Raw genomic sequence first — 27457 nt, forward strand, 5'->3', positions numbered from 1 at the left:
CCCCTATGATCACTCGGCTATGCATGCCTCTCCCTAATGTCAATATACCTTGTCCATTGATATTTTGGTCAGTGATTATTGCCTTATTTCACTGTAGAGCCTCTAGCCCTGCTCAATACGCCTTAGCTAACCCTTTAGTTCCACCTCCCACACATGCAGTGACCTCACCTGGTTTAAATGATGTTTCTAGAGACAATATCTCTCTCATCGTTGCTCAATGCATAGGTTTACCTCCACTGTATTCACATCCATCCTACTCTTGTTGGCTGGCCCTCACTTCATATTTGTCGCCAAACCCACTGGCTCCAGGTCATCTATAAGAGTTTGCTAGGTAAAGCCCCGCCTTATCTCAGCTCACTGGTCACCATAGCAGCACCCACCAGTAGCACGTCATCCAGCAGGTATATTTCACTGGTCACCCCCAAAGCCAATTCCTCCTTTGGCCGCCTTTCCTTCCAGTTCTCTGCTGCCAATGACTGGAACGAACTGCAAAAATCACTGAAGCGGGAGACTCATATCTCCCTCACTAACTTTAACCTGTTTGGGATAGGGGGCAGTATTTTCACGGCCGGATAAAAAACGGACCAGATTTAATCTGGTTACTACTCCTGCCCAGAAACTAGAATATGCATATAATTAGTAGATTTGGATAGAAAACACTCTAAAGTTTCTAAAACTGTTTGAATGGTGTCTGTGAGTATAACAGAACTCATATGGCAGGCCAAAACCTGAGAAGATTCCACACAGGAAGTGCCCTGTCTGACAATTTGTTCTCCTTCTAGGGCATCTCTATCAAAAATACAGCATCTCTGCTGTAACGTGACATTTTCTAAGGCTTCCATTGGCTCTAGGAAGGCGCCAGAAAGCGGAATGACGTCTCTGCAGTCACTGGGCGAAAAAAAGCAGGAGTTTTTGTGAGTGGTCAGGCAGGGAACAATGACAATGGAGTGCGCGTGCACGAGACGACTCCATGTTTTTCTTTCGGTCTATGAATGAATATAACGTCGCCTGGTTGGAATATTATCGCTATTTTACGAGAAAAATAGCATAAAAATAGATTTTAAACAGCGTTTGACATGCTTCGAAGTACGGTAATGGAATATTTTGAATTTTTTTGTCACGAAATGCGCCCGCGCGTCACCCTTCGGATACTGACCTGAACACACGAACAAAACGGAGCTATTTGGATATAACTATGGATTATTTCGAACCAAAACAACATTTGTTGTTGAAGTAGAAGTCCTGGGAGTGCATTCTGACGAAGAACAGCAAAGGTAATCCAATTTTTCTTATAGTAAATCTGAGTTTGGTGAGGGCCAAACTTGGTGGGTGTCAAATTAGCAAGCCGTGATGGCCGGGCTATGTACTCAGAATATTGCAAAATGTGCTTTCACCGAAAAGCTATTTTAAAATCTGAAACCGCGATTGCATAAAGGAGTTCTGTATCTATAATTCTTAAAATAATTGTTATGTTTTTTGTGAACGTTTATCGTGAGTAATTTAGTAAATTCACCGGAAGTTTGCGATGGGTATGCTAGTTCTGAACATCACATGCTAATGTAAAAAGCTGGTTTTTGATATAAATATGAACTTGATTGAACAAAACATGCATGTATTGTATAACATAATGTCCTAGGAGTGTCATCTGATGAAGATCATCAAAGGTTAGTGCTGCATTTAGCTGTGGTTTTGGTTTTTGTGACATATATGCTTGCTTTGAAAATGGCTGTGTGATTATTTTTGGGAGGGTACTCTCCTGACATAATCTAATGTTTTGCTTTCGCTGTAAAGCCTTTTTGAAATCGGACAATGTGGTTAGATAAAGGAGAGTCTTGTCTTTAAAATGGTGTAAAATAGTCATATGTTTGAGAAATTGAAGTTATATCATTTTTGAGGTATTTGTATTTCGCGCCACGCTCTACCATTGGATATTTGTGAGGCGTTCCGCTAGCGGAACGTCTGTGCCTAATTAAGCACCAGCTGTCAGAGCAGCTCACCGATCACTGCACCTGTACATAGCCCATCTGTAAATAGCCCATCTAACTACCTCATCCCCATACTGTTATTTATTTTGCTCCTTTGTACCCCAGTATCTCTACTTGCACACTCATCTTCTGCACATCTATCACTCCTGTGTTTAATTGCTATATTGTAATTATTTTGCCACCATGCCTATTTATTGCCTTACCTCCCATATCTGACCTCATTTGCACACACTGTAAATAGACTTTTTCTATTGTATCATTGACTGTATGTTTGTTTATTCCATGTGAAACTCTGTGTAGTTGTTTGTGCCGCACTGCTTTGCTTTATCTTGGCCAAGTCCCAGTTGTAAATGAGAACTTGTTCTCAACTAGCCTTCCTGGTTAACTAAAGGTGAAATAAAAAAAGAATAAAAAAAGGTAATGTAACTTTTTGTTGCATGACTTACATGTATTTCATTGTTTACCAGCATTTGTAACTTGAGTCTGATAATTATCTGTATAAAACAGTTAATCTTAAAGTACTTGTGGAATATAAAAGTACTTGCTTGATATACAGTGGGGCAAAAAAGTATTTAGTCAGCCACCAACAAGGCCTGTAATTTTCATCATAGGTACACTTCAACTATGACAGACCAAATGAGGGAAAAAAATCCAGAAAATCACATTGTAGGATTTTTAATGAATTTATTTGCAAATTATGGTGGAAAATAAGTATTTGGTCAATAACAAAAGTTTATCTCAATACTTTGTTATATACCCTTTGTTGGCAATGACACAGGTCAAATGTTTTCTGTAAGTCTTCACAAGGTTTTCACACACTGTTGCTGGTATTTTGGCCCATTCCTCCATGCAGATCTCCTCTAGAGCAGTGATGTTTTGGGGCTGTCGCTGGGCAACACGGACTTTCAACTCCCTCCAAAGATTTTCTATGGGGTTGAGATCTGGAGACTGGCTAGGCCACTCCAGGACCTTGAAATGCTTCTTACGAAGCCACTCCTTCGTTGCCCAGGCGGTGTGTTTGGGATCATTGTCATGCTGAAAGACCCAGCCACGTTTCATCTTCAATGCCCTTGCTGATGGAAGGAGGTTTTCACTCAAAATCTCACGATACATGGCCCCATTCATTCTTTCCTTTACACGGATCAGTCGTCCTGGTCCCTTTGCAGAAAAACAGCCCCAAAGCATGATGTTTCCACCCCCATGCTTCACAGTAGGTATGGTGTTCTTTGGATGCAACTCAGTATTCTTTGTCCTCCAAACACGACAAGTTGAGTTTTTACCAAAAAGTTATATTTTGGTTTCATCTGACCATATGACATTCTCCCAATCCTCTTCTGGATCATCCAAATACTCTCTAGCAAACTTCAGACAGCCTGGACATGTACTGGCTTAAGCAGGGGGACACTTCTGGCACTGCAGGATTTGAGTCCCTGGCGGCGTAGTGTGTTACTGATAGTAGGCTTTGTTACTTTGGTCCCAGCTCTCTGCAGGTCATTCACTAGGTCCCCCCGTGTGGTTCTGGGATTTTTGCTCACCGTTCTTGTGATCATTTTGACCCCACGGGGTGAGATCTTGCATGGAGCCCCAGATCGAGGGAGATTATCAGTGGTCTTGTATGTCTTCCATTTCCTAATAATTGCTCCCACAGTTGATTTCTTCAAACCAAGCTGCTTACCTATTGCAGATTCAGTCTTCCCAGCCTGGTGCAGGTCTACAATTTTGTTTCTGGTGTCCTTTGACAGCTCTTTGGTCTTGGCCATAGTGGAGTTTGGAGTGTGACTGTTTGAGGTTGTGGACAGGTGTCTTTTATACTGATAACAAGTTCAAACAGGTGCCATTAATACAGGTAACGAGTGGAGGACAGAGGAGCCTCTTAAAGAAGAAGTTACAGGTCTGTGAGAGCCAGAAATCTTGCTTGTTTGTAAGTAACCAAATACTTATTTTCCACCATAATTTGCAAATAAATTCATTAAAAATCCTACAATGTGATTTTCTGTCATAGTTGACGTGTACCTATGATGAAAATTATAGGCCTCTCTCATCTTTTTAAGTGGGAGAACTTGCACAATTGGTGGCTGACTACATACTTTTTTGCCCCACTGTATGTTTTCCAGTTTCCACTTTGCAAATGCAACTTATGTCTATGTGAAAACTGAAATGGTCTATTCATTCCTTTGACATTTTAGTAGACGTTCTTATCCAGAGAAACTTACAGTAGTGAGTGCAAACACTTTCATACTGGTCCCCTGTGGGAGTCAAACCCATACAAGCGCCATGGGAAGTCTACAGGTACAAATCTAGATGACAAGCCTATGCTGAATATAGTAATGTACATTTACATTAAGTGGTTTGTAAGGATGGTAAATTAATACTGCACAACAAGTGGTTGTTTTCCATGTTATTTGACCAAGAAATATATTTCATTTGATGTGGATGTTTTGTGTCTTTGCCCATAACTTTGCACCTTTTGATGTATATGTTTGAGGACAGGGTTTTGTTCTTTCTTGATTCCATTAGAAGCACAATCATGGAGAAAGGGACAGGACAACAACTCTTACAATTCCAACTATTGAATCCTGCAAGATACTGTTCTTAATTATACAACTACCTTTTTTGGCTGTGTAGATGCAGAATTGTTTTTTGTTTTAGTTTTTCTTCCTGCGCAACAGATGCCTATATCGGTCCGCTAATACAGGACTAGTAAAGGCCCAGGGCACTACTTTTGTCGAAAAATATATGTAATTATTTAAAAAATTTATTTATTCAGATTTTTCAGCACCCTCAGCATTCCTACCCATCCATGGAAGTGCCAAACGTGGACATTTTTTCCTCTCCCATTATTTTTATTTCAAGTATGATAGCAGCCTACCCAATAAATAATGAATATTGATAACCATCTAGATGTCACCTTGGGGAGAGCATGAACTGCAACAACACCAGGAATGTGTCCTTCGCTCCCGTTTGCCAAGCACTGTTGTCCCGCAATGTTGTGGGAAGTACAGTAGCTACCAAGTGTAGCCAATCAGGGTCAGTCACAGTAAGCACACACATACAAGACATACAGTACACCCAACAGCCATCATCAGTAGCTTACTTTTAATAAAAAATAAACAATTGTCAGTTTTATTAACTGAAAAAGTAAATTATTTGTAAGAGTGAAATACCACTCAGACTCATCCAGGCTCCAAAACAGAAGTCCAACTTTGAGCTCTTCTCCGGGTGCTGAAAGCCAACAGCAGAGTCCCAACAGTAATCCAACACCTTACCACTGCTACACCTGGTTATCAGCGGAGCCTTGTCTGGCAGTGAAACAGTTCATTCAGCCTCATTTACTGCCTTTTAAAAAAACATAGCTGATATGGCTGACTTGCTTAAACAAATGTGGTTTCTACTGCCAATTGAGATGTACACTATGGCATTAGGGGACGACGAGTGGATAAGAGGCAATCCATAATTTTGATTAAGACATTAATGAGCGAGATAGGACAGATGTAGTCAATATAACTATTTGTTCAGCACTTTTGAAATGTACAGCGACAGAATTCAGAACATGGGCCGTTCTTACAGTGTTCTCCCTGTACACCAAGTCAGAACTGTAGGATAGATAAATGGGGCATATAAACAGACAATGAAAGCTCTTACAATATTCGATAATTACATTTCGCTAAAACAGGTTATCGGCTATTTGGGCACCACCAAGTTAGAACACGGATTCCCCCTGTACTGCTGCTCATTCGGTGCACCAGTTCCGGAGATCTACGTCACCGGCCTCTAGGCGTCACTGAACTGTCTCATTACGCACACCTGATTCCAATCCCCCTGATTAGTAATTGTATATATGTGACCTCTGTTCACCATTGTCTTGTTCGTTATTATTCCTATGTCCGTTGGTCTTGTGAGTACCTGTGCTTTGTTGTTTTGGCTTTTGTGCTGCATGTATTGTGTACTTGTTACTATGGGTCTCGTCCCGTGTAGTATTGCGCAATTGTTATTACGAGTCTGTTGTTTTGGCTTTTGTGCTGCACGTCCTGTGCATTGTTATTGTGGGTCTCATCCCGTGTATTTATTGGAGGTTTAACCTCGTTCTTTTGTTTGGGTTACATCCCGGTGTTTTTGTATACGTGTTTTTTTTGGGCTTCTTCCCTGTGCCTTTTCATGACATGTTGTATATTTTGGGTGGAGTATTAAATCCCCCTATTACGAATTCCTGCGCCTGTCTCCAATCATTTATACAACGTGACAGAATAACCAACCCTAAATGGAGACAGCGGGAATGGCCTGTCACGACGCCGCCGCAACTTCAGCATGCTGCAACTGGCCGATCCGACGCCACTGCAATTGGCCCGTTCACCCGCCGCCGCAACTTCAGCAGCTGCAACTGCTCCGTCCGACGCTACCGCAACTTTAGCAGCTGCAACTGGCCCATCCGACGCCACCGCAACTTCGGCAGCTGGCCCTGACTGACCTGCACTGCGTTTCTGTGGTCGTCCTCGAGGCCGGTGTCATCCTGCTGCTGGTGCAGCACGTCAGGGGAGGGGTACGGCCCAGAGGAGAGATGCTGGGTTCCTGCGGTGGACATCTTGTACACTTCGCTGACCAGGGATTTTCACCATCGGCTCCCCGACCGACCCGCACAGCGTCCCTATGGTCGTGTGCTGAATTTGCACGTGCAAGCCAAGCACCACAACTACTATCAGTAGCACTGTCAAAGCTGTACAAAAAAAGAAGCCAAACAAGCACACACCGTGCCACAAACGATGTGTTTACAATACTACATTGGTGAAAATAGACCAAATTATTAGGGTGAGGCACATGGGCTCCTAACAGCTTACTACACAACATACACTTAGTATTACTTTCTTAGCGATAGTATACATTTCTCCCTTGCATATTACATCATTTATGCAGCAGCATACAATACATGTTTGGACTCACCTTGTAAAGGTGGGGCAACGGTCCTTTGTGGGCTAATTTTGTCATCAAACTTTGTCATCAAAGTCTGGCATTCTCTGGATTTATGGTGGGAACTCGGAAAAAAACACAGCCACTCCATTGAATAGCAGGCTAACGTTAGTGTTTGCTTTGCAATGCTTGCAGTTAGCCACTGATTCATTCTGAATGACTCATTGTTGAACTTGCGATTTCAAACTTATTGTGTAATCTTTATGGCCAATGAGCACCGATATGTTTTATTTATAATTTATCTTCATTATTTCTCTTCATATGACAAGGATTAAAAAGGATTTGCCAGTAGATTGTTGACTTGATGATGACTGATGATGACTGCTAGCTAAGACTTTGAAAGTAAGACCGTAGAACATGATTTGATGTCATTCTATCTGTGGCCAATGACCTTGAGCCTTCTTGGATGGGCATTTCTAATATAACTCTATGGCAGAACCCAAGGGGCAAACATTTTCGAGCACTAACCTTAAAATTGGGGATGACATACTGACCCCTGTGTGACAGAAAACTGAGCTAATCATGACAGAAAACTAAGCCAATCAGGCACAACGCTCTGTATTTTCTGCTGGCTAGCCCCACCACCACAGAAAGCACTGAGCTAGGCTGAAACACCTGCATTTTGGAGCTGCCTTACTCAAGAAAGCAGAAAAGAGACCATGTTTTACATTGTTTGCTAACTGATATGTGACACATATTAATGCCAAAATAACAAGCAAAACAGGCATGCCACCCCCCCAAAAAATAACTTTAATTTTTTTTAACCTTAAAGCGTGGTGCTCAAAACAGGCCCAGCTGGTCGCCACTGGGCCTACTCATTTATGATTTTTTACTGATTATGGATGGCAAGTGTGTCTGTCTGGGTGTATGCGTTGGGTTAGGTTGGTATCAGTGTTGATGACCAGTGACTGGCAGCATGCATGTTAAATCTAATGTAAGAAAATAAGAAATGTCCACCATTGCTTTGTGGCCATGTTGCCTTCCCTATGCTTTTAGTTTTCCTCAATCTAGTATTAGTGTTGTAGTATAGGCCTGTTTGTGATTTCAGATGACTTCATATTGAAATACTGCTACCTGTATCGTCTCAAGTAAGATGACAGAAATCCAGGAAAGCAGAACATTTCGAACACACCACATTCCCTGCCCTCAGGTGTCAAAAGCCATGCAAAATAACCTGTGATCTATATTGACACATGCCGTCAAAGTCCAGTAGAGGGCACCATGTAGCTGCATAAAATACTTTTGTCTTGAGTAGATGTCTTAAATTCACCTATAGTATCAACCTCCATACTGTGAAAGAGATTTTGGCAGTAGAGAAGTTGTTAGTTGCTATGCTTAAAGCTGGAATCCTTAATGGTCAAACTGCCACATCTGTTTGCAATATTACAACAAAGAAATGACTGCAAACAACGAACACTGTTTTTTTCATTGCACACGTGATAGAACAGCAGAATATATACTGCATTTGTTTTTACCACCTTCCTGCGTGATGTTTTTCACCTCCACTTTGTCAACAAAAACAATAACAATGGCGGTGGGGCGGACATTGGCGCTGTTCACCTACTGCGTATTCCATCTTTAAAGTTTTGATTGATAGGCAGGAGGCAGGAGAGCAGCTCTCCTGCTGGATTTCATCCCTGCTTTTTGACTAGACTGATTTCTAGGTCTGTGCGTTCTTCAGTTGACCAGTAACCTTGATTGGTCAATGCGGTGCCATGGAGAGAGAAACTGTCTGTATTGCGGAACTCGAGTTGCTAGAGTATGCTCTACTGCTGAATGGCTTGTTTCATGAAAAGCATGTGTCCCTTTGATATTTTAAGTACAAATTGTACACCAATATAGAATTTTAAGTCTGCTATATTAAATGAAGTGCCCTTTAATATAGGTCACATGGAGAATTTAATGAATACGATTTTTTTTAATATGAATAAAGGCAAGCTAAAGGGCCAATATTCAGCATTATGACATATTCCTTCATCAACCCTGTGTCACTTCTGGGAAGATTTGAACCCTCTTAATCCCCAAATTTCTCCATTTCACCATCATTATAAAGTCCTAGTTATTTTGTTGTTTTGACAAAGTCATTTCTGAAGATGTAATGTTTATTAAATTAAATTGGGATTAATGATTAACGTAAGTCTGTCCCTCATAATTTAAGTCTGTACATTACGTAAACTGAACTCTCGTTTTAATATGGTGACACTATTCCTTTTTAAATCTTTTTTTCTAAAGAAATATTGAACATTAATAATCAAATCATAGAGTAAAGGCAGGTGAGCTGGTTCTACTCTTTTGGCCATTTTTTGGTGTTTTGTGGTGGAAAACTGAGTGGGTCGAGCATAACACGTCAACTCTGTTACCCATAGACAGACAGGCTCAGATCCGGCGGCAGGATAAAGTGACTAAGGGGGCAGTTGAAATCATACAGAATTTTGCTTATCACACAACACCACAATAAACATACAGTTCAAATGCTGAGATTCTGACACCATTGATTGAGCGATTTTGAAGTGACAGGTTGACGCAAAATCTCTGCTGCGCTGTATCAGCGAAATGGACAGCGCCCAAAACACAATAAACCAAGTTCGTTTTGGTAATGAATATAGGCTACAAGATAGGGTAATTCACCTATTACAAACAGCTTAAATGCAGCCGTACACATAGATGTCTTACAAAAATAATGCTAACTTAATGCTGAAAGTAGTAGCATAGTTATTCATGCATGCAAACAAAAATACTGAATAGCAGTTTGGCTTAAAATACAGACTGCGAATGTGAACGAATTAGTGGGAACAGAACAAAACAGCGGTACCAAGTAGGCCTAGTTAACAAAATATCAGATCGATAAAGGCATGCCACTATTTATATTTAGGCTAGTTATATTAACAGTAAACAAATGCAGTAAATAAAAGGCAAATGGAGATCCAAATCATCAAAACACAGCCTACTACAGTGAGATACAGACTACTACAGTGAGATGCAGCCTAAAGCCTACTACAGTGAGATACAGACTACTACAGTGAGATGCAGACTACTACAGTGAGATACAGACTACTACAGTGAGATGCAGACTACTACAGTGAGATACAGACTACTACAGTGAGATACAGACTACTACAGTGAGATGCAGACTACTACAGTGAGATACAGACTACTACAGTGAGATGCAGACTACTACAGTGAGATACAGACTACTACAGTGAGATACAGACTACTACAGTGAGATGCAGACTACTACAGTGAGATACAGACTACTACAGTGAGATGCAGACTACTACAGTGAGATACAGACTACTACAGTGAGATACAGACTACTACAGTGAGATACAGACTACTACAGTGAGATACAGACTACTACAGTGAGATGCAGACTACTACAGTGAGATACAGACTACTACAGTGAGATGCAGCCTACAGCTACAACAGTGAGATACAGCCTACTACAGTGAGATGCAGCCTACTACAGTGAGATGCAGCCTACTACAGTGAGATGCAGCCTACTACAGTGAGATGCAGCCTACTACAGTGAGATGCAGCCTAAAGGCTACTACAGTGAAATACAGCCTACTACAGTGAGATCCAGCCTAAAGGCTACTACAGTGAGATCCAGCCTAAAGGCTACTACAGTGAGAAACAGCCTACTACAGTGAGATGCAGCCTACTACAGTGAGATGCAGCCTACTACAGTGAGATGTAGCCTACTACAGTGAGATGCAGCCTACTACAGTGAGATGCAGGCTACAGGCTACTACAGTGAGATACAGCCTACTACAGTGAGATGCAGGCTACAGGCTACTACAGTGAGATACAGCCTACTACAGTGAGATGCAGGCTACAGGCTACTACAGTGAGATACAGCCTACTACAGTGAGATACAGCCTACTACAGTGAGATCCAGCCTAAAGCCTATTACAGTGAGATACAGCCTACTACAGTGTGATGCAGCCTACAGCTACAACAGTGAGATACAGCCTACTACAGTGAGATGCAGCCTAAAGCCTACTACAGTGAGATACAGCCTACTACAGTGAGATGCAGCCTACTACAGTGAGATGCAGGCTACAGGCTACTACAGTGAGATACAGCCTACTACAGTGAGATGCAGGCTACAGGCTACTACAGTGAGATACAGCCTACTACAGTGAGATGCAGGCTACAGGCTACTACAGTGAGATACAGCCTACTACAGTGAGATACAGCCTACTACAGTGAGATCCAGCCTAAAGCCTACTACAGTGAGATACAGCCTACTACAGTGAGATGCAGCCTAAAGCCTATTACAGTGAGATACAGCCTACTACAGTGTGATGCAGCCTACAGCTACAACAGTGAGATACAGCCTACTACAGTGAGATGCAGCCTAAAGCCTACTACAGTGAGATACAGCCTACTACAGTGTGATGCAGCCTACAGCTACAACAGTGAGATACAGACTACTACAGTGAGATGCAGCCTAAAGGCTACATGATTGAGATGCAGCCTACAGCCGGCAGCCTACTACAGTGAGATGAAGCCTACATTTAAATAGGCCTATAGGCCTGCTTCAAACATGGAAAATCATGGCGCTTATGAGTTCAGCAACACGTGATATGACACAATACACCTCTGTGGATCAAATTTGACCCACCTAATTAATGAAACAATGCCAGCCAACCATAAACACATTTCCAATATGTACAGTTCCATTTACAACTACGAAAACAAATATATGCCACTGTACCAAGAAAACCATAATAGAATATATCTATTTCTATGGTGAAACATACCGATATGTAGCTATATTCAGGGGCATTATTTGGGTTCTTGCTTTGGAAATACATTGAATTCTGCTTATATCATGCTATACCACAATAAACATAAGTTCAAATGTCGAGACCATTGAGTGCTTTTGACCAAGAAGTGTTGGCACGAAATCTCTGTTGCGCTTTATCAGCACCATGGACAGTGCCCTACACACCAAAGCAAGGACGTTGAAAAACTAAGGGAGTAATTTTTCCGTTCCATGCCTTAGGTTTTGGCTGAAATGTCGCCAATGGCTATACCACCAAGATTTTGACAAAAACCAACCAGCTGGATTGTTTCTTACCTTTTCAGAAGAGTTGCAGTCTCCTTGATGCTCTGTGGAACTTTCTGATTAATTGATCATTCAATTCTCCAAGAAATCTCCTTGCAAGATCCCCCTCATATACCAGTTAGATTAGTTGATCTTTCCTCGGGTGTAGCATGCTTCTTTTGTGCTGACTGAACACATTTGTCAAAGTGGAAAATTAGTTCTCGCATGTACTGTAGGTGTGGACGCCATAAAAGTCGATCTGGCACGGTGAGGCACAGAAAATCTTTGCAGGACTTCAAGTGGGGACAATTAGTCCTCATTGGAGCCGGAGACGGCGATTTCAGTCTCCAAAAACTGGAGGCTGACACTAAACTCAGTTTCCACCAAATTTGTTTTGCTTTGATCCAGCAGTGGTTTCACCTTTTTCACATCTAGAAAGTCATATCTCTCTGGGTCAAGGGCACATAGGGCCTCCACCAGTTGGCTGTTGCGTTCGCTCAATCGTATTTTACATTTCACCAATGACAGCATCCAAGAACAGCCTTTTACACTGAGTCTCTTCTCCTCTGTCCTGCTGGCCTACTGTACTATCTATTTCTGGAGATTTGTACTTCCATAACATGGTCGTTAGCTTGGAGCTAGTTGTGCGTCAGTGCCCCTGGTACTGAACTGTTCTCAAAGGGCTTCGAACTCGCTGTCACACCTCAGCTTCTCGACGCACTCCAGCGTAATGTGGACCACTTTGACTCCAGTGTAAAGATCTGTTGCTTTTGCATGGTGTAATTTGTTTGGAGGATCGAGAAAACAGGACTCTGTGCACCATGGTGGCTATAAACTTAAAGCCGGGGTCACCGTCACCCCCTTCAACAGTCCTGTAGCCTCGTGTCTTACTACTGTGTTGTACGAACATGTGAATTTGATGTCAGAGAGGAACTTTATAATGCTGTCACAACTTTTAACAACCTCTGACACAGTAGCCAGGTGTCCCCTTCGCCTTTGGCTTTGTTTGGGTACTTTGGGAAAACCAATTTCTGATATCCATCGTGGCAGTGGCTGGTTTGAGCTAGGTAAATAGGCTGAGGCTAATAACACTAATGCTTTTTAAAGCTAGCTAATTAGCAAACTAAACTCTGTAGTAGTGAGGCAGAGTTGAGTGAAGCAGCTTCAACAGTAAACTTGACCCCGCCCTTATAAATCAAAATCAAATATTACAGGCGAAGGCGTATCATGTTATTCACTAACCCTACCACAGAAACCCAAAGGAGTCATTCCTAACCGGCCCAGTTGCATTCCATAGCCCCCCTACACACTTCGGCGCGCTATATCCATTGTGCTGACACAGCGTAATGGAGATACAGATTTTGCACCAACCTGTCACTCAATATTTGAACTTTTTTGCAAGTTTTATATAGGGACATAAAACTAAACTGAGGGGGCATACGTTTCAGCTGAGGGGGCTAAGCCCCTTTTTGCCCCCTCGTGGAGCTGGACCTGGACAGGCTACAAATGTATATACTGTATATTGTGAAGCTTTCGTTCAATTGCCACTCCCTGTTGCACACAATGAGAGCTTCCATTCCCCCTGTCACAAGGGACTTCATGGCTGATTTAAGATATTGCCAAATCTGTTACCTTATTTGGCACGTAATATGCATTTACTATAGTTATTTCAGTGGTGTAAAGTACTTAAGTAAAAATACTTTTAAGTACTACTTAAGTAGTTTTTTGGGGTATCTGTATTTTACTATCTATATTTTTTGACAACTTTTACTTTTACTCCACAACATTCCTAAAGAAAATAATGTACTTTTTACTCCTTACATTTTTGCTGAAACCCAAAAGTACTTGTTACATTTTGAATGCTTAGCAGGACAGGAACATTGTCTAACTTATGCTCTTATCAAGAGAACATCCCTGGTCATCCCTACTGCCTCTGATTTGGCAGACTCACTAAACACAAATGCTTCATTTGTAAATTAGGTCTGAGTGTTGGACTGTGCCCCTGGCTATCCGTAAAAAACAAAAAACAAGACAATTGTGTTGTCTGGCTTGCTTAATATAAGACATTTTAAATGATTTATACTTCTATTTTGATACTGCGGTACATTTAAAACCAAATACTTTTAGACGTTTACTCAAGTAGTATTTTACTGGGTGAGTTTCACTTTTACTTGAGTCATTTTCTTTCAAGGTATCTTTACTTTTACTGAAGTATGAAAATTCGTTACTTTTGCCACCACTGGTCATTTTTTTTCTAAGCTCTTGAGATGGGAAAACATGTTTTTTATTCAATTGAACATGTGATCTTTATGACAGAATGTTAAAATGAGGTGAAATCCAAAGTTTTTTTGATCAGGTTACACTTCTCAAAAGGCACAGAATTGGTGGAAGAGCACCCATATTTACCTTTCTACCCAAGTCAGCAAAGGCTAGTGTAATGCAGTGCTCATCTTTTGTTTCATGGATGTAGATCTGTATTGCTTTTCATTAGTACTCAGCAGTACAACTACTTTGCACATTGTAATACTCTGTTCTAACAAAAGCTTTTGTCAAGATCTCTATTGAGTAGCACCGTGTTCAACATGGAGGGGGAAGTTACTTATTGATAAGAAGGGATACAGTGTAAGTGGGACCACAATTTATGGCACTATAGGTTATATGAATAGTGAAGTGGAGCCACTGATCTGCTATGTTATAGGTATTTCACATCAGTGGAAAAGAGTCACAGTCATTCTGCATACAGGTAAAGTAATGTACAATGCATTACATGTGTTGTCACTTAATTAGGTACTGAAGGACGTGGCTCGGGGTTCATGTAATTGTATGTTGAGATATGCTTGCTGTTTGGGGTTTTAGGCTGGGTTTCTGTACAGCCCTTTGTGACATTGGCTGATGTAAAAAGGCTTTCTGAATAAATTTGATGGAATTTGATTGATGTCTGCTAACATTGTAGCCTCAGTAATGGGCCAGATTGTTGACTGCTTGATTTGACACCTGAGAACATACAGTACTTTCTATTCATCTTATTCATCAATGTCTCCAACCTAGAGAAACCCCAAGCCGATAGTTCTCATTCACCCAGGAGCTTTGAATCTCCATATTAAGTCGTGTTGCTCCTCTTTGTCCTTTATTTATGTGGTTGTTTTATAATATATAGCATCTATTAGATGGCCCAAACTGAGTATCACACCAAAGAAGAAGGGTGCAACATTTGAGAAGGGTGCAACTGCAGACCGCAATTCTGCAAGAACCCCTCTTTATACTAATTATATATATTTTTTAAACTAGGTCTCTGGTACATACAGTGGGGGAAAAAAGTATTTGATCCCCTGCTGATTTTGTACGTTTGCCCACTCAATTTTAAGGGTAGGTTTATTTGAACAGTGAGAGACAGAATAACAACAACAAAATCCAGAAAAACGCATGTCAAAAATGTTATTAAATGATTTGCATTTTAATGAGGGAAATAAGTATTGACCACTCTGCAAAACATGACTTAGTACTTGGTGGCAAAACCCTTGTTGGCAATCACAAAGGTCAGACGTTTCTTGTAGTTGGCCACCAGGTTTGCACACATCTCAGGAGGGATTTTGTCCCACTCCTCTTTGCAGATCTTCTCCAAGTCATTAAGGTTTCAAGGCTGACGTTTGGCAACTCGAACCTTCAGCTCCCTTCACAGATTTTCTATGGGATTAAGGTCTGGAGACTGGCTAGGCCACTCCAGGACTTTAATGTGCTTCTTCTTGAGCCACTCCTTTGTTGCCTTGGCCGTGTGTTTTGGGTCATTGTCATGCTGGAATACCCATCCACGACCCATTTTCAATGCCCTGGTTGAGGGAAGGAGGTTCTCACCCAAGATTTGACGTTACATGGCCCCGTCCATCGTCCCTTTGATGCGGTGAAGTTGTCCTGTCCCCTTAGCAGAAAAACACCCCCAAAGCATAATGTTTCCACCTCCATGTTTGACGGTGGAGATGGTGTTCTTGGGGTCATAGGCAGCATTTCTCCTCCTCCAAACACGGCGAGATGAGTTGATGCCAAAGAGCTCCATTTTGGTCTCATCTGACCACAACACTTTCACCAGTTGTCCTCTGAATCATTCACTGTTCATTGGCAAACTTCAGACGGGCATGTATATGTATTCTTGAGCAGGGGGACCTTGCGGGCGTGCAGGATTTCAGTCCTTCACGGCGTAGTGTGTTACCAATTGCTTTCTTGGTGACTATGGTCCCAGCTGCCTTGAGATCATTGACAAGATCCTCTCATGTAGTTCTGGGCTGATCCCTCACCGTTCTCATGATCATTGCAACCCCACGAGGTGAGATCTTGCATGGAGCCCCTGGCCGAGGGATATTGACAGTTCTTTTGTGTTTCTTCCATTTGCGAATAAACGCACCAAATGTTGTCACCTTCTCACCAAGCTGCTTGGCGATGGTCTTGTAGCCCATTCCAGCTTTGTGTAGGTCTACAATCTTGTCCCTGACATCCTTGGAGAGCTCTTTGGTCTTGGCCATGGTGGAGAGTTTGGAATCTGATTGATTGCTTCTGTGGACAGGTGTCTTTTATACAGGTAAAAAGCTGCGGTTAGGAGCACTCCCTTTAAGAGTGTGCTCCTAATCTCAGCTCGTTACCTGTATAAAAGACACCTGGGAGCCAGAAATCTTTCTGATTGAGAGGGGGTCAAATACTTATTTCCCTCATTAGAATGCAAATCAATTGCTAACATTTTTGACATGCGTTTTTCTGGGTATTTTTGTTGTTATTCTGTCTCTCACTGTTTTAATAAACCTACCATTAAAATTATAGACTGATCCTTTCTTTATCAGTGGGCAAACGTACAAAATCAGCAAGGGATCAAATACTTTTTCCCCCCACTGTAGGTGGGAGGCTTGGGCTCTCCAGTACTGTAGGTGGTGGTAATGCACCATAACGTTGGATGCCAACCGTCGATAAACCCCACAGAAGAAGAGGCAGGGGCGACAACGGTAGCTAGCTTTAGCTAGTACACACTGGTAGACAGTGTCCTTCACCCCCGCCTGTCAGGCATTGTTTTCCAGCAGTTCTGTTAACGATGGTGTTGGGCAGGCAGGGGCAAAGGACACTGTTTGTGTGCTAGCTTAGCTAGCTAAACTCAGCAAAAAAAAAAACGTCCACTCACTGTCAACTGCGTTTATTTTCAGCAAACTTAACATGTGTAAATATTTGTGTGAACATAACAAGATTCAACAACTGAGACATAAACTGAACAGGTTCCACAGACATGTGACTAACAGAAATAGAATAATGTGTCCCTGAACAAAGGGGGTCAAAATCAAAAGTAACAGTCAGTATCTGGTGTGGCCACCAGCTGCATTAAGAACTGCAGTGCATCTCCTCCTCATGGACTGCACCAGATTTGCCAGTACTTGCTGTGAGATGTTATCCCACTCTTCCACCAAGGCACCTGCAAGTTCTCAGACATTTCTGGGGGGATTGGCCCTAGCCCTCACCCTCTGATCCAACAGGTCCCAGACATGCTCAATGGGATTGAGATCCGGGCTCTTCGCTGGCCATGACAGAACACTGACATTCCTGTCTTGCAGGAAATCACGCACAGAACGAGCAGTATGGCTGGTGGCATTGTCATGCTAAAGAGTCATATCAAGATGAGCCTGCAAGAAGGGTACCACATGAGGGAGGAGGATGTCTTCCCTGTAACGCACAGCGTTGAAATTGCCTGCCCCAGACCATGAAGGACCCTCCACCTCCAAATCAATTCCGCTCCAGAGTACAGGCCTCGGTGTAATGCTCATTCCTTCGACAATAAACATGAATCCAACCATCACCCCTGGTGAGACAAAACCGCAACTTGTCAGTGAAAAGCACTTTTTGGCAGTACTGTGTGGTCCAGCGACGGTTGTGCCCATTGTTGCCAGTGATGTCTGGTGAGGACCTGCCTTACAACAGGCCTACAAGCCCTCAGTCCAGCCTCTCTCAGCCTATTGCGGACAGTCTGAGCACTGATGGAGGGATTGTGCGTTCCTGGTGTAACTCGGGCAGTTGTTGTTGCCATCCTGTACCTGTCCCGCAGGTGTGATGTTTGGATGTACCGATCCTATGTTGTTACACGTGGTCTGCCACTGCGAGGATGATCAGCTGTACGTCCTGTCTCCCTGTAGCGCTGTCTTAGGCGTCTCACAGTACGGACATTGCAATTTATTGCCCTGGCCACATCTGCAGTCCTCATGCCTCCTTGCAACATGCCTAAGGCACGTTCACGCAGATGAGCAGGGACCCTGGGCATCTTTTTTGGGGTGTTTTTCAGAGTCAGTAGATAGGCCTCTTTAGTGTCCTAAGCTTTCATAACTGTGACCTTAAAACCTGTTGGGGATAGGGGGCAGTATTTGCACGGCCGGATAAAAAACGTACCCGATTTAATCTGATTACTACTCCTGCCCAGTAACTAGAATATGCATATAATTAGTAGATTTGGATAGAAAACACTCTAAAGTTTCTAAAACTGTTTGAATGGTGTCTGTGAGTATAACATAACTCATATAGCAGGCAAAAACCTGAGAAGATTCCATGCAGGAAGTGGAAATCTGATTTGTGGAATCACCTTCAACACTTTGCCTATGAGACACACCATGAGTTAGGATTCATTTAGCACTTCCTAAGGCTTCCACTTGATGTCAACAGTCTTTACAAAGTGTTTTGAGTCTTCTATGGTAGAAACTGACCGAAAGAAAGGCTTGGGAAGTTGGTCACAGGGGTAGGGCCATTACTACTATGACGCTGGCACCCATGGGAACCCTTTTGATCCGAAACGTTTAGTAAGACAATGCAATCGTCCGCCTTGAATATTATTGAAGCTCTGGTTGAAAAAGGCCCTAAAGATGTATGTTATACAACGTTTGACATGTTTAAACAGATACTACACTTGATCTTAGCCAAAAGGCCGAGAAGCGATACCGCAATGCTTTCGGGAGGAAGGTGCCGTTCTCCGTTAAACGAACGTAAATATATTTGTTTTGCTCTTTCATGGCGACAAGTCCCGCGCACTACAGTACATTATGAGTAGCCTTCGGAACGCGCTAACAAGAAGGAGCTATTGGGACATAAATTATTAACTTTTTCTAACAAAACTACATTTGTTGTGGACCTGGGATTCCTGGAAGTGCCTTCTGATGAAGATAATCAAAGGTAAGGGAATATTTACAATAGTGTATTTGATTTTAGATGGTTCGAAGATGGCGCTAACATGTATCGCCTAGCCTATTTTTCTGAGCATACCACCTCGTTTATTGCAAAGTGTGATTTTCCCAGTAAAGTTATTTTTAAATCTGGCAATGCGGTTGCATTCATGAGATGTTAATCTATAATTCTTTGAATGACAATATTAAATTTTAACAATGTTTTCGAATAGTAATTTTGTAAATTGTAACGCTGATTCACCGGAAGCATTTGAGGGAAAATATTTTCTGAACGTCATGCGCCGATGTAAAATGCTGTTTTTATATATAAATATGAACTTTATCGAACAAAAATGCATGTATTGTGTAACATGATGTCCTAGGAGTGTCATCTGATGAAGATTGTCAAAGGTTAGTGCTGCATTTAGCTGTGTTTTGGGTATTTGTGATGCATGCTAGTTGTGATTTTTTTTGGAAGGGTACTCTCCTAACATAATCTAATGTTTTGCTTTTGCTGTAAAGCCTTTTTGAAATCGGACAACGTGGTTCGATTCAGGAGAGGTGTATCTATAAAATGGTGTAAAATAGTCATATGTTTGAGAAATTGAAGTTAAAGCATTTATGAGGAATTTGTATTTCGCGCGACGTGATTCCACTGGCTGTTGACTAGGGTGGGACGCAAGCGTCCCAGGTTCCCAGAGAGGTTAATTGCCTACCGTCTGTAAGCTGTTAGTGTCTTAATGACCGTTCCACAGCTGCATGTTAATTAATTATTTATGGTTCATTGAACAAGCATGGGAAACAGTGTTTAAACCCTTTACAATGAAGATCTGTGAAGTTATTTGGATTTTTACGAATTATCTTTGAAAGACAGGGTTCTGAAAAGGGACGTTTCTTTTTTTGCTGAATTTAGTTCCAATGAGGACTCAGGTACACAGCAGGCGGGAGGCAACACTGTGTGCTAGCTAGCACATGGTGTCACCCATGCCTGCTGTGTACCGAAGTAGCTAGCTGTAGACAGTGTCCTCACGCAGAAAAGAGGGTGCGACATCGTGTGCTAGCAAGCTAGTTAGCTAGCACATGGTGTTGCCCCAGCCTCCTGCCTGCTGTGCTAGTGGGAGGCTGGGGCGACCGGTAGACAGTGTCCTTCGCCCCGCCTGTCGTGCACTCTTTCCCTGCAGTTCTGTAGTTCTGTTAACGGCGGTGAGGGCAGGTGCTCAGCAGGCGGGAGCGAATGGTGTCTGCCCGCCTCCCGATAGCTAGCAAGGAGAACTCCGGTACACAGCAGGCGGGAAGAGGGAGGTGGGGGCAAAAAACTCAAATAATACTTTTATTTCCCTTTTGACCCACATTCAAAACTGTCACACAAGCATAATCATTGTGTGATCAGCTTCTCAATTCCTTCTACAATTCCATAACCCTCTCTTCCCAGTACAGTCCCATGTTCCCCGCTCTCTCATTTTCCACTCTCCTCCTGGAGGCTGCTGGCAAATCCCAATGTAGTTTCCAAGTGAAAGAACTGACACTGAAATGTAGATGTGAATTAATAAGAGTCTGGGTACTTTTGTATGCATTACAACGGTGCTCAGGATGAATGAGAATGCAAGGAAATTCCTGGTATTAAATATGAGGTTTTTCTACCCGCAGGTCCCCAGAGTGGTGCCCCCTGGCATATTAATCTCTCTCTGTGTACAAGATCACCCAACTCCTCATCTGGTAGGCTTATAAATCTTCTCACTTCACTGTTTCCTGAATGGTGTTTGTATATGCTATCCATGTAATGCACTGGATTGTATTCTGAGAGTGCGTTGCAAGTTTCTTGACATGGTTTTCCCATTTGTGCGGATATATGCAAATGATTCTGTGGTGGAATATATCTGCTTTTTTTTGTATTCCCATACCCGTAGGGAAAGTGGAGGTCTACCACTTTTTCTTCTTTGCTTCAGATGCATAAGATAATATATCAGAATTTGACTGTATCTTCGCAGATGGGGGCAAGGTGAGGTATGTAATGCAAACTGGTGGGAGACAACTTGACATATCCATGAGGGACTGGGTAGTGTAGCCTAGTTCCCTTCCTGCCTGCCTGTCTCCTCGTATTCCCCTCCTCATACAGTATATGGGCGAGTGGTGTGGCTCAAGCCATTGGAGGTAGAAATGAAATGAAATGAATGGATCACTGAGCCAAGAGGCGACTCTTGGGGCACGCTGCAGCCCCATTCTGCCACCGTCCTAGTTAACCTCCAAATCTGACTCACATTCCACCTGCAGTAGTAGAGATTGGAGCTCTCTTCTTAGCTCCTTTACTCTGAGTCCGTCTATTTCGTTTACATTGCACAGGGCTTTCACTGTTCTATCTCAGCTGCTCTAGACGTCCCTGCCTGTTACCAAGCTCTTCGGGCTGGCAGATTATTTGTGTCTGTAAATGTAAACAAATATAATAATAATCTATATGGCTTGCCTTGACGTGTGGGGCTAAGCAGGATTGTCAAATAATACATTTTGGCCGCATGCTTCATTTTCCGCCGCAGCAGCCCTGCCATGCCTATTGGGATTTGGCTTCAGATTTTGACAATTGATCTTTGGGATTTCATTGACAATTGGACTTGACTGCAGTTGCACTTCGCTGAACCTGACTGGAGTCGCACTTGGCTGAGCTGGTTAATGATTTTTCCCGTTGGCATTAAAAACACATTTACTTCTGAGGCTCCCCTTTTGTTGAGGCTTAGACGAACAGACAAGAAAATAAAATGTGTACAAGCAATGTCTGACAGACATTTCTGTTTTCTTTGCTAGCCCAAAAAAGCAAATTTTCCCTTTGTGCCCTGTAACCTGCTCTTAGTCCCTCAGGGCAGCCTGGCCTCAGAGCCAATATGAAACATACTTTACGTATTTCAGAGCACTTTCATGAAGTAAGATACCTACTAATGGTCTAGTTACTTTAGACAGAAGCAAATGTAGGAAGTTGGTCAGGGAGGATGGGTGGGCTTAATCCGCGACGGTCTAGCACTCCAAAAGTTGTGTGTTCGAGTCATGTTGGGGACAACTGTAGCATTTTAGCTAACCCTTCCTGAACCTTTATTCTGAACTTAAAATTCACCTAACCTTTGAAGTTTTAGTTCCCCTAACCCTTCACGTAAATTATCCTAACCTTTGTCGTTAATTCTCTTAACCACCAATGTAAATTCTCCCCGTAATTCTCCTTTGTTGTTACCACGTAACAAGCAGCCTCGTCTCATCCAATTCGTATGCTATTGTACAACCACGTAAGACGTATCATACTATACGTCCTACAAGATATATGATAACTTACATAATCCAATTCATATGATATTGTACGACCACTATTCCAATCATTATGTAACTTAACCTCTCTGGGCTATGTGGGACGATTTCGTCCCACCTACGTAACAGCTATTGTAATTCCAATGGCGCGATTTTTGAATCGTTAGAAATACTATTACTTCAATTTCTCAAACATATGACTATTTCACAGCTATTTAAAGACAAGAATCTCGTTAATCTAACCCCACTGTCCGATTTCAAAAAGGCTTTACAACGAAAGCAAAACATTAGATTATGTCAGCAGAGTGCCCAGCCAGAAAAAATCTGACACCCATTTTTCAAGCTAGCATATCATGTCACATAAACCCAAACCACAGCTAAATGCAGCACTAACCTTTTATGATCTTCATCAGATGACACACCTAGGACATTGTGTTATACAATACATGCATGTCTGTTCAATCAAGTTCATATTTATATCAAAAACCAGCTTTTTACATTAGCATGTGACGTTCAGAACTAGCATTCCCACCGAACACTTCCGGTGATTTTACTAAATTACTCACGATAAACGTTCACAAAAAGCATAACAATTATTTTAAGAATTATAGATACATTACTCCTCTATGCACTCGATATGTCCGATTTTAAAATAGCTTTTCGGATGAAGCACATTTTGCAATAATCTAAGTACATAGCCCGGCATTACAGGGCTAGCTATTTAGATACCCACCCAGTTCAGCCTCCACCAAAATCACATTTCCTATAAGAAAAATGTTCTTACCTTGCTTGTTCTTCATCAGAATACACTGCCAGGACTTCTACTTCAATAACAAATGTTGGTTTGGTCCCAAATAATCCATCGTTATGTTCCAACAGCGACGTTTTGTTCGTGAGTTCTAGACACTATCAGAATGCTTTTTCACGGTCCCGCGCATGGCGCGTTGGCTTGTCAAAAATGTCTAAATATTCCATTACCGTACTTCGAAGCATGTCAACCGCTGTTTAAAACCAATTTTTATGCCATTTATGTCGTAGAGAAGTGATAATATTCCGACCGGGAGTATGCATTGAGCCTAAACAGCCGAATAAAATTTCTCCTCAGAAGCGACTCATGCACGCGCATCATTGAAAGGTCCTCGGAGCAGCCACTTACAAAAGGCGATAATATGTTTCAACCTGAGGCTCCCTCGTAAACCTTCAGGGTTTTCGCGGGCTCTGAGAGCCTATTGGAGCCCTGGGAATTGTCACGTTACAGCTAAGATCCTTACTTTTCAATAAAAAGAGGTAAGACGCACGACTCCTTGTCAGACAGGGTACTTCCTGCTTGAAGCCTTGTCAGGTTTTTGCCTGCCATAGGAGTTCTGTTATACTCACAGACACCATTCAAACAGTTTTAGAAAATTCAGAGTGTTTTCTATCTGAACAATAATATGCATATTCTAGCTTCTGAGTTGGTGTAGGAGGCAGTTAAAAATGGGAACATATTTTTCCAAAATTCTCAATACTGCCCCCTATACCAAACAGGTTAATGTAACGTATCATATCATACTAAATAGAGTCTCAGAGTTTTACATGCAGAATAATACTAATTGCCCTGAGACCACGTTGATCAGGGACATCCCATGTAATGCTGGCTACTCCACTTTTTCTATACCTAGAAAATTGCCCTGCAAATGATGGTGAAAACAATTATAATCAAAGTGAATATGTTGGACAGTAACCATAGTTTAGTGAAATGGCACAGTTTTCAAAGCAAAATATCATTAGAGTGCATTAGCAATGCAGTTGATGGCCTCTTGAGCCAACTGTTTGGTCATCAGAGTGGGGGAAACGGACTGTCAAGTTGTGGACATGGAATTATTTTCATGGCTTTTCACAGCAAATGGGCTCATTTAGGACAATTCTGTGATCTGAGTCGGATCTGCTGAGTAGTGCTGATTTAATGTGTTACGTAATGTTGTGTTACGTTAGTCTTACACACATTCAACACACAAGGGTGTTGATGGGATTACACATCTCTTGATTGGGCAAATGTTTGATCCATGGCAAAGGAACTATACTTAATAATGCAATTCCACGATAACAGAAGACTAAGATGTTTCACTTTAAAATGTATGTCAAACAAAAACCAATGATTGCAAAGTGGTCCCAGTGGTCCCCACACTTGGTGCACAATAGAAAAGTGTATAGTAAGCATGTGTATGTTGACACTATAAATGTACTTGATGAAATCAATGCAGTAGCACTTTATTTTGCAATACTCTTCCCACTGGTATTACCTGTCTTTGATAGCAAATTATATAAATGGTTAGCAGTGGAGGCTGCTGAGAGAAGGACAGCTCATAGTAATGGCTGGAACAGAATACATAGACTTGTATCAAACACGTGGTTTCCATGTGTTTGATAACAATAACAATCCATTCACTCCATTCCAGCCATTATTATGAACCATATCTCCCTCAGCAGCTTACTTTTTTTGTTATTAATTCAACTCAATTGGACACTACCAAATGGTGCCTACTGGTGCTCGTTCCAAAGAAACAAAATCATTCACGTACAATTGTTTAATTGTCATACCTTGTCATTGATGCACTGTGAAGTGCTATTAAGGTGGGTCCCCTGGGGGACGTTGAGCTAACGTAGGCTAATGAGATTAGCATGAGGTTGTAAGTAACAAGAAAATTTCCCAGGACATAGACATATCTGATATTGGCAGAAAGCTTACATTCTTGTTAATCTAAATGCACTGTCCAATTTACAGTAGCTATTACAGTGAAATAATACCATTCTATTGTTTTAGGAGAGTGCACAGTTTTGAACATGAAAAGTTATTAATAAACCAATTAGGCACATTTGGGCAGTCTTGATACAAAATGTTGAACAGAAATGCAATGGTTCATTGGATCAGTCGAACACTTTGCACATGCACTGCTGCAATCTAGTGGCCAAAATCTAAATTGTAGCTGGGCTGGAATAATACATGATAGCCTTTGTCTTGCATTTCAAAGATGATGGTACAAAAAAATACAAAAGAACGGTTTTCTTTTTCTTTGTATTATCTTTTACCAGATCTACTGTGTTATATTCTCCTACATTCCTTTCACATTTCCACAAACTTCAAAGTGTTTCCTTTCAAATGGTACCAAAAGTATGCATATCCTTGCTTCAGGGCCCAAGTTAAAGGCATTTAGATTTGGGTATGTCATTTTGGGCGAAAATTGAAAAAAAGGGTCCGATCCTGAAGAGTAGTTCATTCAGTAGTTCATTAGTGCAGGCCTGTGATTTTTTCATTGTTCACTTTGGATGTTTGTTTATGACTGCGAAAAGAAAAGATTGCAGCATCAGTCATGTAACGCCCTGGCCATAGAAAGGTTTTTTTTGTTCGTTATTTTGGTTAGGCCAGGGTGTTACATTGGGTGGGCGTTCTATGTTCATTTTTCTATGTTGGCTGGTTTCTTTTGTTTGGCCGTGTGTGGCTCCCAATCAGGCACAGCTGTAGTTCGTTGTTGCTGATTGGGAGTCACACAGAAGTAGCCTGTTTTTTCCTTTGGGGTTTGTGGGTGATTGTTTTCTGTTTTGTTCATGTAGGACCAGACAGGACTGTTTGCTGTCGTTTCTGTCGAGTATTTTGTTTATAGTGGTTAATTTGATTACATTTTTGAAATGAATACACATCCTCCGCTGCATCTTGGTTTTCTTACGACGACAGCCCTTACAAGTCATCCATTTACATCTTGTTTTCCACTAACACAAGTAAATTCAGGAAAAACTGTAGGGTTATAAGTAGGTCCATAATGCTGACTAAATATAATGCATGTGTCAAACGTCTCCTCTCATGCAATTCATTTACCCGTTGAGAAGTAGAATGCAGCGTAAGGGAAAACATGGGAGCTGTCCAGCTGCTGAACTGAGGGCAGTTACACCAATTTATTTCGTCTTGTTCTGCATTCTGGCATCGCAGAGACTGCTAAAGTGACAGGGCCCTTCAACATTGATTAATAGCCTTCGCTTGGCGACTTATGTGACCAGTGTTTTTGTGGAAGATGTGATGGTTGTTTATAACCGGAATTAGCCTACGTGGGCTGCAGTAAAGTATACTATATAGTTATAGAATGAAGCCTACTTTTGCCTCGTTAAGAGAACTGTATCTCTTTCTAAACGAGGCTAAAGTAGGCTACATTCTAAAAGTAGGCTATATAGTTACTTTTACTGCATTATATCCCCCTTTACGGACATTAAACTAGCAAAATGACAACTAAAATGTTACATTAGTCGTCTAAATAAGGCTATTTTAAATTGCTTTCTAAGTCTATATATTTTTAAGACCGAATACTAGCTAGGCTATCATATGCTTAACACGTTTTGAATAAAATACAAATCCGCCTGTCTAAACATCAGATAGGCCTACATTTCAAATACATTGCTTGTTTTTGAAATAGGATAACGTTTTGAACACGGTCGATATCGACCTACGCACGCACGCATAAAGCAAGACGCGGGAAAGGCGCACTGATACACACTTGGTTAGTGGGAATCACAGCGGGTTCCTGGACAGAAGTGTCTTTGTAAGCCACTGGAAGCCTATCCAAGCAGCCTCATACAAATTACGACCAATACCTTGGTAAAGGAGGGACTTGGTGCTGCTTGCGTTGGTGGCTGCTTTACAGTCAGATAGGGACCCGGGACGTAGCGGGAACTGCAGTCTGCTTGCTACACTTTTCCGAGGATTTGTGTTTGTAGTAGGCTATATCTGAGCGGCAACATACTCTTCTACAACTACACAGAGAAGACCAGTCAAAACCACCATGAAGAATCCTATGTTCTGGGTTTTGCTGAGCGGGATGGCCATTCTTCTGATTCAACAAGGTGGGCAATTATTTTTTTTGCGGGGAGAAATGGCAGGTGACATAAGTGTTATACCTATTGCATTATGTACATTAGGTGAGTGCGCACTTATTCTACATATGCGCGCTCTTTCTATATAGGTACTGTAGATT

The 27457-nt window shown here is 41.8% G+C and overlaps 1 protein-coding gene and 1 pseudogene across 1 annotated transcript in view; one reads left to right on the forward strand and one right to left on the reverse strand.

Annotated features, from left to right (window-relative positions):
- Positions 1-18803: 18803 nt before the first annotated feature.
- Positions 18804-18949, reverse strand: LOC115155131 (uncharacterized; annotated as a pseudogene).
- An 8040-nt stretch (positions 18950-26989) lies between these two features.
- Positions 26990-27457, forward strand: part of LOC115154167 (opioid-binding protein/cell adhesion molecule) — a 447106-nt gene continuing 446638 nt past the window's right edge. Inside the window, exon 1 of the mRNA XM_029700121.1 lies at positions 26990-27326. Coding sequence (XP_029555981.1) covers positions 27266-27326 — 61 coding nt within the window. The 5' untranslated portion in view covers positions 26990-27265. The remainder of the gene's footprint in view (positions 27327-27457) is intronic.

This window comes from Salmo trutta, chromosome 19 (genome assembly GCF_901001165.1).
Source record: "Salmo trutta chromosome 19, fSalTru1.1, whole genome shotgun sequence".
NCBI classification, from domain to species: Eukaryota; Metazoa; Chordata; class Actinopteri; order Salmoniformes; family Salmonidae; genus Salmo; species Salmo trutta.